At 35.6% G+C, this 12,896-nt stretch overlaps 1 protein-coding gene across 2 annotated transcripts in view; it reads left to right on the plus strand.

The window, feature by feature from the left end:
• prdm15 (PR domain containing 15) overlaps window positions 1-12,896 on the plus strand; it is a 109,322-nt gene that overhangs the window by 60,998 nt on the left and 35,428 nt on the right. For both annotated transcript variants that reach the window (XM_051927068.1, XM_051927069.1), the window contains 4 exons: window positions 4,328-4,491; window positions 5,370-5,449; window positions 9,957-10,076; window positions 12,185-12,316. In XM_051927068.1, coding sequence (XP_051783028.1) covers window positions 4,328-4,491; window positions 5,370-5,449; window positions 9,957-10,076; window positions 12,185-12,316 — 496 coding nt within the window. The remainder of the gene's footprint in view (window positions 1-4,327; window positions 4,492-5,369; window positions 5,450-9,956; window positions 10,077-12,184; window positions 12,317-12,896) is intronic.

Raw genomic sequence — 12,896 nt, forward strand, 5'->3', positions numbered from 1 at the left:
TGTACTATAGACTCACCTATTTATAGACAATTAGGTCTATTATTATTAAACCTTAATCAAATTTATATCTGTTTAATGGTCATCAAGTGCTTTTAAAAGAATGTTGACATGTTCACAAAGATGCACTGCTGGATAGGAATAGGAATTCTTTGTTCTTTGGACTCACTGGAGGTAGTAACGATGGAGAGAATTAAAACAAAGCTGAGTGTCTTTATGAACAATGCTGTACATCCACTCTCTGCCACACTAACACTGAGTAGTTTCAGCCAACAAATTATTCAGCTTTCTTTTGTTTAAATTTTCCTCCTTTTTAGTCATTCTGATGTGTGTGGGTGTGTGTGTCTCCTCACATTTGTATCCCAGTTAATCAGGGAGTCGTTGATTTCAGCTGGAAAGTTTCTATACACTCTCCAATCAACTTAACAATGTCCAATTTGAATGGGAAACATGTTTCAGTTACATTGTTTCACATTCATTTCCAAGGGTGCCAACAATTGTGGCACATGTGTTTTTTGTTAAAAATATTTATTTCTTGATGAAGGCTTTGTTTTTCTTTGAATGAACTTGTTTCAATTAAAAGTCAGATGTTTCTCACTTTTTCAGTGTAAGATGACAGTTCTTCAGCAAACAGTGATTTGCCAATAATAGTGGAGGGCACTGTGTGTATGTATATATATATATGTGTGTGTGTGTGACGCTCGGTTCACGAACGTCTCGGTACACGTACAAATCGGTTTACGACCAAAAAGTTCGCCAAACTTTTGCCTCAGTTCACGACCACACACTCGGTATACGAACAAGCCAGTTTCCCTTTCGGTTTGTACATGTTCAGTCTCTCACTGTGCATTTCCTGTGCAGCGAGCACGAGAGAGTGAGAGAGTGCGCGACACACACACACAGACAGAGGCAGTGCGAGAGAGAGACAGACGCACACACACAGGCAGCGCGAGAGAGAGAGCCGCGCACACACACACACACAGGAAGCGCCACAGAGAGACAGACGCACACACACAGGCAGCGTGAGAGAGAGAGCCGCGCACACACACACACACACAGGAAGCGCCACAGAGATACAGACACACACACACAGGCAGCGGAAGAGAGAGACGCGGGCACACACACAGGCAGCGCGAGAGAGAGAGAGACGTGCGCACACACACAGGCAGTGTGAGAGAGAGGGGGCTGGACGCAGGTAGGAAGGCAGTTAAAGAATGCACTGGGCTTGATTTTGTTTTCACTTCTGTTTACAGCGATCGGTTCATAGCGTGCATTGTTGCAATGTTACTTTTCTTGGTGGTTTATTAAATTACAGATTTTTTCAAATGTTCATTTTTTTCCCTGCGCTTAAAACTCATTAAAAAAAAAAAAAGTGTTTTTAGCCAGCAGTTGGTAGCGCTATAGTGCGAACTATTGCAGTGTTAGTTTTCTCTGTTGTTCAAGGTTTTCTCAGTGTTCAATGTTTTTACATTTAGTTTACTATTACGCTGTGCATTCTATGGTTTCATTAACTATTTGTGCTTAAAAACTTAAAAAAAATATATATATTTACATACAGTTTGTATGGTCTGGAACGGATTAATTGTATTTACATACAATCCTATGGGGGAAATTGCTTCGGTTCACGACCAAATCGGTTTACGACCAGAGTTTTGGAACGAATTATGGTCGTAAACCGAGGTTCCACTGTATTGTGAAAGATCAGCCCAGCATCAGACAGACACGGAGTCCAAATGTCCCAAAAAGCATGCACTGTTTATTTTGATTTATCAAGTACACACAATACTGTGCACAAACCACAAGGTTCAGTCCTTTGTGCTTCTCTTCAGCCGCCTCCACTCCTCTCTCACAAGCTCCGTCTTCTCCCTCCCGACTCCAGCTCCTCGAATGGAGTGAGATGGCCCCTTTTAATCCTGCCCCGGATGTACTCCAGGTGCTCTGTGATGGTCTTCCGGCAGCACTTCCTAGTGTGGCGGAAGTGCTGCCCTTGCATCCGGAAGCACTCCGGGTGTACATGGTTCCTGATTCGGCAGCACTTCCTGGTGTGGCGGTAGTGCTGTTGTCTTTGGCTCAGGAACCATCCAGGTGCCCCCTGGTGGCGACCATGAACCTCCACAGGTCTGAGCTTCCCTGCTCCGTGGTCCTGATGGGATCCGGGGGGCTGCCCTCTTACGTCCGGGGGTAGGTATTGCTCCTCTCCCAGTCCAAAATCCCTGGCCGTCTACCACTATATATATATATATATATATATGTATAAAATATTTGCATATAGTGAGGGGAGAGGTGATTGTGAGAATGAATCAGTATAGCTGATTCCAGACATTAACATTAACCTGGGTAGTGGTGGTGACTCAGGAGCTAAGTATGCATACAAAGCTATGAATTTACTGATTAGTTTTTATTCTCATCCTTGACCCTAGTCACAAACTTAGAGTAGTGACTGAAAGAATACGTTTAAAAGTACAAGGAGCAATGACTTCAGAGTGGTGATTTATAATGATAATAATGTATTTTGCATGGTTCAGGCATACTTTAAGCCTAATAGCTTAGCTTTTAATGCTGATTTAACTTAGAATTTGCAAGAAGCTGTAGAGACAAGGAGCATGTTATCATCACTGTTGTCAAAATAAGTGTCTTTTGTACAAACTGAATATAGGCAACTTTCTTGTCTACCACACTTTCTAATTGTCCAACTGTGACCAGGTGTCTTAGTTTGGAAAAAAGACCAAAGGCTAAATGGCTTGATGACAAGACAGCCTTTGTATATTAACTCCTTAAGACAAATGGATAGCAGTAATATGAAGTGATATAGTGTTATTCAACTATTATTCACAATGTTTATTCAATAAGTGATGCAGTTTTGTATACTGTATGCCCCTTTCCACCATTGTAATCTTATTTTTAGTTTCTCATGAGAACCGTTCATTTCTGACATTCCACACAAGCCAATGCCTATAAATGCAAACAGACTGGCAGCAAAAAGGGGTACTTGTGTACTAAACGGACGGCACGGACAGCAGTTCCTACCCATTCTAGTGTTGGTCTCTGTGGGGGAGGCGGCCTGGTTGCTTAATTTTTGGAGTCTAAATTATTAGACTGACCTACCCCAACCACAAATGCTAACCTTAAAGTTAGTGGGGGTGGAGCATAGTTGTCTATAGGTCCCTAATGTTAATGTACTCTTTGGATGCCTAATGTTAAAAAACGAAAATCCAATTTGCGTCACGATAATAGAAAAGGGTACTATCCATCCGTGCCATCCGTTTAGTACACAAGTACCCAAAAAGGCAATTTGATTTTCTGAAGACTGATTAATGAGAGCTCCAGAACAGATTGATTGTATATAGCACCATAAATCAAGCCAAAATAAATAGAGCTTATTTCACTTTTTGTTGTTGAAAAGAATATTACATTTTATCAGTCCTTTTTTGCTAATCATACCCTATATCGAAAGTTCATTGCTCACAAGCGTGTACAAAATCCTTGATTGGAAAAAAGACAATGCTCATTGTGAATATTGACCTGATTCATTCATTGCTTGGAATGCAAAACAGATTTTAAAAATAAAATGCAACTGTTACTGTATCCTGCAGTCAGGACTGCTACAGTGACTTGCAGCAGCTTTCTACCCGTGACTTCCAATATAAAACTAAATGTAATGGCAATGCTTAGTGCTTAGATTTTAAGCTTTATTTTGGCATATCACTTGTAGCATCAACAATCAAATATTTATGTTTCCTATTCCTAGCCATTTCACTTTATTTTACTTCTAGAGACTATGAAGCCACATATCTAGTAGTCTGTGGACGAGGTATCTATCAATTAACAAATAACTCTACATGGACAAAAAGTTGATGATGCGTTCTGTGCAAAATGTGGTTGTGTGTTATAGGCACAAATGTCAAGTTTATACGGTATAGACCTGCACCAGTGTCTTGTGAGGGTTTGGGTTACATTAAGATTGGTAGTGTTCAAAATAAATAAACCAGATAACCACTTCAGAATCAAGTATTGCAAATTGTAGGGTAAGTGCCTTTTGTTTGTTTAAAATATACATGGATAAAATTAAAGTTAACTCAGAAGGCAAATAAATCATAATTTTTTTATTGTAGGAATTTTCCTTTTACTATGATGTAGTTACATGACTTACACTAATAATTTATTGAAACTGTAGGATTGGTTAGTATTTGTGTAATTGCCCCGCCGTTTATACTGTATTGTGCAAAATAAATAACATTTGATTATGAAATACCCATAAACATTGCTGTTCTTAATATTGTTTTTTTTGTTTTTATTTTGATGTTCTAACATGAAATTTATTGTGCTTAAGGTAACCTTTGCTAAAGGGAAAGATTATTTGAAGCATATTATGGAACTTCACAAGGAGAAAGGATATGGCTGCAATATATGTAATCGGAGGTTTGCTTTAAAAGCCACCTACAATGCCCATATGGTGATACACAGGGAGAATCTTCCTGATCCTAATGTGCAGCGGTGAGTAACTAATGCTTTGTACAGTTTTTATAGCAAGCAGTATTTTTAAACCAAACCCTGGTATTATTGCATTTGTAAATTAGTTCAGTGTAAAGTTTCTTGAATGAAATAATAGTCAACCTTTTTGGAAAGAAATTTAGTCCAGTAATAATTGGCTTGACAACTCTGTTTGTATTAATAGTATATATACTGCCTTTATTCATCTGAACAATGTCCTGTATTACATTTATTCATCTTTAAAATATCATCTTCATCCTAGAAAGTAATTATTGAGAAAATTAGGAAATATTAGTTCTAGTATTGTGAACTCCTGAAAATGTTACATTATTCTCAACTTCAAAATCATAAATACGTTATTTTAATAAGATGGGCTTCTACTGCAAGTAAATAATAGATTCAGGTTTGCAAGCTGTGTTGCTTTCGAAGGATAGAGCAAGCAGTTACTGGAGGACCTTTGTTGCATTATCTGAACCTCAGTATGAAAATGCTGCCTTTCTTATCTCTGTTCTGTAGAAGATAATAATCTATGTACATGCACCATCCAAAAAAATAAATATATATGTTAATTTGTCATTTTTTCCCATAAACTAAGTTTAACTATTTTTGTTCATGTTTTAGATATATTTTTGATTTAATTTGCATGGAAAGTCTATTTTTGATGTAATGTTAATATTTTGGGTAAAATGTAGTTGTTTAATTTAGTGGCAATTACTTGACATATACATGACCGAAGTTTAGAAATTGTTATCAAATGTTCACAAAGTTAATGGAATTATTCTTGAAATTTGATGTGTACTATACTTTGTTTGGCTGTATTTTTATGGATGTCTTGGCAATTTTTTTTTAAAAAAGGTCTTCAATATAAATTACACTTTCAGGTATATTCATCCTTGTGAAATCTGCGGAAGAATTTTTAACAGTATAGGTAACTTGGAAAGGCATAAAATAATACATACAGGTAAGACACTGTATAAACCTAACCACCTTAAATATTTAAGTGAGAGATACGAACAACAAAGTTTTGAGTTATTCTGTGAATGTATAGCAAGCCAAGAAAATTCTTCAAAATATTTTATCTAATCTTTCAGGAATAAAACAGTTTAATCTTTTGTCTATCTGTAATGCTGTTACTTCAGAGCATAGCTACATGCTACGAGAGGGTGTGTTAAATGTGTTATACTTAGGCAAGGTTTATTTACATTTACAATCCAGTTTTTAGGTTTTCTCAAACTTTGTCTGTCCTGGAAAATATAAACAGAATTCCAGATTTATTCAGTGATCCAGTTCGTAGCCTGATTGTTCAGATTTCCATTATGTACATACTATGCCATAAAGCTGGTTATATGAAACTAATGTAGCACTTCAGAGTAATCAAGTTTCCTCAAATCAGTGTTTATTTTTATTTTTGTGTATGTGTGTGTATTTATAGCTGTGGTGGTTAGATTTCTGAATCACTGTGAATGCCTTTGGAATACAATTTTATTTTAACATTACTCAACCTTTTTATAATTGTCATCAATATTTACTTGGATTATCTTTGGACCCAATAATAAAGATTCAACTATTTACTATTAAAAGTGAACGTGCACAAATCTCTGTGGATTAAAAAAATTACTGTTGTTTAAAAATGTCTAGATGCTACCTAGGTATTCTCATATAACAGGCATCACGACTGCAAGATCATTAAATTGCAGTTTTTATAACATATTATGAAACTTTCAAACTTAAACTTCAACCTTGTCAGGTGATGGTACTGGTGTTTTTAGGTTCCAATATTTGTGAAGATTTAATTATAATTAATCATGAAAAAACTCCTGTGATGCTCTTTATCTCCTCTGTCCCTTTTATTTTATTTTTTTTGTTCGTGGAACTTCATTATACTCAAGCTGGATTTACAGTTAACACACTACACCCACAAATGGTGAAGTTCCAAGCATTTCTTACACAAAACATCTTGAGGTTGCTTAGGCTTCTACCTTTTTGTTCTACACCATGATCTACAGCTATACCAACTGTAAACAGGCTGTGACATTATAGTCTGCTAGTTTTCATGTAGCTTTGGGAACCAACTGCTGTACTAAGCTTTTTGTGTTCAAGTGCAAAGTTTTGTTCTCTGTCATTAGTACCGTCTGACTCATCATTTAAATATATTTTTTGGCTATTGGTGGTTTGCAAGTCACCTTGGACGAAGGTGTCTGCTAAATAAATTCCATTTGTTAGACATGAAAAGATTCAGAGGGCCCCATTTTGTTTAAAAGAGACTGACAGTGAGCAGCAATTTGTGTTATAGCTTCTAGTAGCACCAAACAAAGAACAGCAAAAAGCAAGAAAATGGATAAACAACTGTGTGTAATGTGCCTGACCAATCAAATGTGACTACTCCTAGGTTTCTTCTGTGAAAAATGACTATAGCCTTGCTATATGTGACGACTAGAAAGAGTTCTTTAATGCAAAGCATGTCTTTCTCTGCCTTCTTTTTCATTAGATCATTTAATGTATGTGGAGAACTGTAACTTCACCTTTAAGCATCTTCCTCCCTGTTGGAGTTTAGAGATTAAACAGTCATATGCTTTCTGGTTCCTCTAGTTGTTGGTGGCTGCTTATAAGAAGGCTCCAGAGAACAGCTCAATAAGTGAAAGGCTGCTTCGGACACAAAATAAACTGTTTTATTGATAAAAAAAATTAGATAGTGACCAAGTCCCATTGTATCACAGTACACTGAGTAATGTGATGCCATCTAAAGTCCTTTAAAACTTTCCATTCAATTATAAATATCTAAATTGTAATATATGTTTTGTTTTTTTTTTTTTTGCTTTTGTTGCTATTACACTTATCTTAGTTTTATAATTGACTCATTTTGAATGAGTTGAAATCCTGCTGTGGTTAGTAATGACATTTATTTTAAAAGGTAATTCCTAGAATAACATGCAAATTAGTTTTACTTCTACCAACTCACTACCTTTGGAGTCTGTAGTTGCTATTGTTCAACATGAGGACAAGAGCTGTGCCCAAGAAAGTCAAAGAAAACATTATGAGGCTGAAAATCGAGAATTATACCATTCAAGACATAGGTAAAACCTTAGGGTTACCTTAATCAACTATCTGGAATTTCATTAAGAAAAAAACAACACACTGGTGAGCTTAGTAATTGCAACAGGACTGATAGGCCAAGGAAGACCTCACACTATGGTAAAGAAAATGCCCCAAACGGCTGTTTGACAGATCAGAAACAGTCTTCAGGAGGCAGATGTGGTGTGTCAGAGACTACTATTCACAGAAGTACAGGGGCAACACTACAAGATGCAAACCACTAGTTAGCCACAAAACCAGGATGGTGAGGTTACAGTTTAAGAAAAAGTACTTCAAAGAGCCTGCGGAATTCTGGGAAAGGTCTTGTGGTAAGTAGTAACATGTATCAGAGTGATGGTAAGAGTAAAATATGAATATGAAAAGGAACTGCCCAAGATCCAAGGCATACCACCTTTTCGGTTATATATATGTATACATATACATATGAAGAGGTGTTATGGCTTGGGCATGTATGGCTGCTACAGGTACTGGCACGCTTACTTCATTGATGATGTAACTGCTGATGGCAATGGCACAGTGAATTCTGAGGTGTATAGAAACATCTGCTCAAATTTGAGTAAAGGCCTCCAAATTCATTGGACGACACCTTATCCTACAACAAGATAATGATTCCAAACATACATCTAAGGCAGCACAGAAGTTTTTTAAAGTTACAAAAAATGGAAAATTCTTGAATAGCCAAGCCAGTCACCCAGTTTAAAACCAACTGAGCATTTCTTCCATATGCTGAAGAGAAAACTTAAGGTGACAAGCAGGGGTTGAATATGGCTGCATTACAGGTTTGGTTGAGCTTCACCAGAGAAGATCCTCAGCACCTGGTGTTGTCTATGAATATACTGTGTGTGTGTGTGTGTGTGTGTGTGTGTGTGTGTGTATATATATATATATATATATATATTTATATATATATATATATATATATATATATATATATATATTTATATATATATATATATATTTATATATATATATATATATATATATATATATATATATATTCACGGCATTCGAAGTCTGTGTCACAATCTGATTGTATGGGTGGTTACCTACCAGGTAACGCTTGTGGTTGGCCAGCAATCTGCTAACATCCGCCACGGTGCCCTCAGTTTGTGAGGAGCAGATCATAGAATGGTTGAAATAGTTTACTGTCAAATAAATGCAAAGAGTACGCGACACGTGTTTCGCCCTCATTCTGGGCTCATCAGGCGTACAAACTCCACTGCACTCCCTTTCGGGAATCGAACCTCGGACGTCAGCGCCAGAGGCGATGCCCCTAACGTTGCGCCACGGCGTGTGGTTCGTTTATTTGACAGCATGTAGATCGGGGTAATTACATTCACGGCATTCAAAGTCTGTGTCACAATCTGATTGTATGGGTGGTTACCTACCAGGTAACGCTTGTGGTTGGCCAGCAATCTGCTAACATCCGCCACGGTGCCCTCAGTTTGTGAGAAGCAGATCATAGAATGGTTGAAATAGTTTACTGTCAAATAAATGCAAAGAGTACGCGACACGTGTTTCGCCCTCATTCTGGGCTCATACACTGTATATATATATATATATATATATTCATAATTTCTGCAGCTTCTGCTAGAACTTTTATTAATCATGGTGTGTACAAATGCTGATTCTATGTTTGTATTTTTAATTATAAAATTAAAATTGTATTTACACAGTACAAAATAATAAAAAATAATAAAAATATTATTGTTGTAAACATATTCAAAATTAATTTTTTCTTTAAAAAACAAGCTAAGAGCAGGAAAAGTGTTAAGTGAAACCAACTAATTCTTTTACATTTTGAATGTGTTGATAGATAGATAGATAGATAGATAGATAGATAGATAGATAGATAGATAGATAGATAGATAGATAGATAGATACTTTATTAATTCCCAAGGGGAAATTCACATACTCCAGCAGCAGCATACTGATAAAAACAATATTAATTAAAGAGTGATAAAAATGCAGTGCAAGTTAAAAAATGTAAGGTGGAGAGTGCAAGGCAGGTATAACAGACAGTAACTTTGTATAATGTTAACATTTACCCCCCCGGTTGGAATTGAAGAGTCGCATAGTGTGGGGGAGGAACGATCTCCTCAGTCTGTCAGTGGAGCAGGACAGTGACAGCAGTCCGAGATAATACTGTTCAGTTAATGATCGCAGTGTAATATCAAAAACATTTGAAAATATATTGTGTGTAATGTAAATGCAAATTGAGTTGTGGCAACAGATTTAAAATGTTAAATTATTGTGTCTATTGATTTAAGGGTAGAGACCAATATTTTTGGTTTTCTTGTCAGAAACCAACATTTTATACCATGATTATTCATTTTATCCAAATAGCTAATGAATATGTATGTCAAATGCTGTAGGTGTGAAGAGTCATGGCTGCGAACAGTGTGGTAAATCATTTGCAAGAAAAGACATGTTAAAAGAACACCTGCGAGTTCATGATAATATCAGAGATTATCTGTGTGCAGAATGTGGAAAAGGTACCAAAATTTTTCTTGATGTTTTTTGTTTAAAATGTGGACTGTTTAATTATTTTAAACCGCACATGTCTGTATATGAATGTATTAAATTGCTGTAATGAAATTGACTTTTGTGGGATTGAAAATTTAAATAATTATTTCATAAGTTGTATAATTGTAAATACATCATAAATTTATTAAAACATGGAATTTAAAGTACATTACACTTCTGAATTGAAAACATGTCAAACTGCGATGGGTTTAATGAATGCAAAAGGTAATAAAAAGTAATTTTAAATAAAATTTCAAAAAGTACTCCAGTAGCACCCCGTTTTCAAATTACTACTATGATTTCTTAGATATTTGACCCCTACTTTTAATATTTAAAATGAATATTTCTGTTTTGTTGTTTGTTTGAATATTTGTGTTTATTTTTAAGATAACATCTCACAACCACATTCGGATTCAAGTGGGTATAGGGTGTAGGGTTAAGGTGAACGATATGGATTATTCCTGCATTCTAACAAACAACCACTATAAGTGAAAAAGGCAAATGCAAATAAAAGTGAAACGGACTAAAAGACTGTCTTTATAAGACACTTGGTTTATTTGTATAACTTGCATCATATGAACCATCTTCATCTTGTATGTGTTGTTCTCCAGTCCAGCAGTATAACCAATTCCAGTGATGTTTTGCAAAAACACAGTCTCGTTGTCTACTGTAGTATCACACCAGAGTGCCTGTATGTCATATCTGAATAGTAACAAGAACCACACTATTAATATTGCATGTTTAATTTTTATATTTTCTTTCCTTCCAGTCAGGGTTAGCTGAATGTTTTTCATGTCCATTTTTTTAGAATTTTGAAGGGCACAATTGCAGTGTTTTTTTATTTCATTCATAAAGCTATGACTTATGTCTCCAATATTTAAGACAGACTAGGCCAAAAATAGTGCAGAGTTCAGTTGGTACTAATGCTTTTAATTCATAGTTGCTTTCAGCTCCTCTGCCTAGGTTATTGATGTGCTATTTTTCAGCTCGGGAGCTAATCTGACTAGGTGTTTCATTTCATATAATATTTTATGACACACACTTAATTCTCATATCTAAAAAAAAGAGATATCTCCTAAGGCCACTTAGCCAACAGAATATATTCACGGTATTGCTTCATAAATAAACGGACATCAAATTTTAAAATGAGCTCTCGCTAATCTTTGTCAAAACAGTATTGATTTGTCTAATTTGTTTTGGCAGTGATTGTGACTTAATTAATTAGAAGAAAAGCCACACAGTTAACCATTAACAAATGTTGGACTGTACAGCTCTATTTATTCAATTAATTAAACAACATTTTATACACATGTCAGTCGACATGGGAAGCTGACAGTGCTTTTCTAGCCTGAGTCCTTGCTTTAACACTACACGTATTGATGGCTGGAGTGTTCCTGTGAAAGGAACTTAAAACGTAGCCTATGGCATACCTGCAAGCAAAAGGAAGGACAGTAAGATCCCAAGGGGTATTATGCCTGAACCCTGTTTGTCTTTCAGTGAGCTGTTACAGCACTGTAGTTACACTCAGAAAAGTATAAAACAGTCTCCTTTAGCTAAGCTCTCCTTCTCAGGGGTGGGGTTTGATTTGTCTTCAGTTTGTTTGGTTATAAACTGATCTATTTGTATGGAATGATTACAATAAAAATTAATAAAATATTAAAAAAAAAAAAAAAGTATAAAACAGGGTTATTTAAAATCCTTCCTATTTTTAATACTGTATTGATTGTTATAATCCCATTGCAAAGCCAAGAACATGCCTGAAGTCAGGAGTAAGAGACAGTCAGTGCAGCCTACACATTTCTGACACCTATGTAGGTAAAATTAAAGCAGAAATATTACATTTACATCCTTGATTGGCTTACTTTGGTTTTTTTTTATTTTTCCCTTTCATGAATATTTGTTTCACTTGAGACATACTTCATTATTAGTTATACCAAACAGACCAAAGAAACCAACAACCGACATTTGGAAGAGCTTTTTTTATAATGAAGTAATGTACTTCTGAAGAATCCTTGTATCTTTTTATGTATAAAATTATGACTACAACAATAACCGTCTTTTTTTTGTTTTTAACCAGGAATGAAGACAAAACATGCTTTACGCCATCACATGAAGCTTCATAAAGGGATAAAAGAATATGAGTGCAAGGAATGTAACCGTAAATTTGCACAAAAGGTCAACATGCTCAAGCATTATAAACGCCACACTGGTTAGTTTATCTCTCCTTCTACATCCTGCTATCGCCCATGGTCATAAGATTGTCTCATGATAGTCATACATATCCAGATAGTGGATGCTTTTTCAAATAAGGCATGGTCTAGAGATCAAATAAGCTGTGATCTCTGTTGAGTTTATCACATGACATAAAAATAATGACAAGCAGATATTGTCTGGATCTATTTAAACAAAACCTCAAATAATCTAGGTTATTTTAATAAGTGTACTCTTCACTCTTATGACTTAACGTTTTTTATCACTGGGTTGATAAGGTTTGCTACATTTTGTTGCATCCCCTTTTCCTTTTAACATTCTGTCTCTCTGCAAAATGGTCCAAATAAATATACAAACTTTATTTCCATTTAATATGAATTAATTTCTTTTTAGTGGATTGGTCTAATTTACTTAGAGAGCTGTTCATTAAGCAAATACATTATTTTCCTCCAATCGTTACCTGAAAAATCTTTTTTGTTCATTCATTGTAAGCACTCGGGTCCGAATCCAGGTGGTTCATCATGTGGTGGGTGCCGCAACATGCATTTTAAGTCATACTCTTTCAAAACAATTGGAAA

Source organism: Erpetoichthys calabaricus, chromosome 4 (genome assembly GCF_900747795.2).
Source record: "Erpetoichthys calabaricus chromosome 4, fErpCal1.3, whole genome shotgun sequence".
Lineage (NCBI taxonomy): Eukaryota > Metazoa > Chordata > Cladistia > Polypteriformes > Polypteridae > Erpetoichthys > Erpetoichthys calabaricus.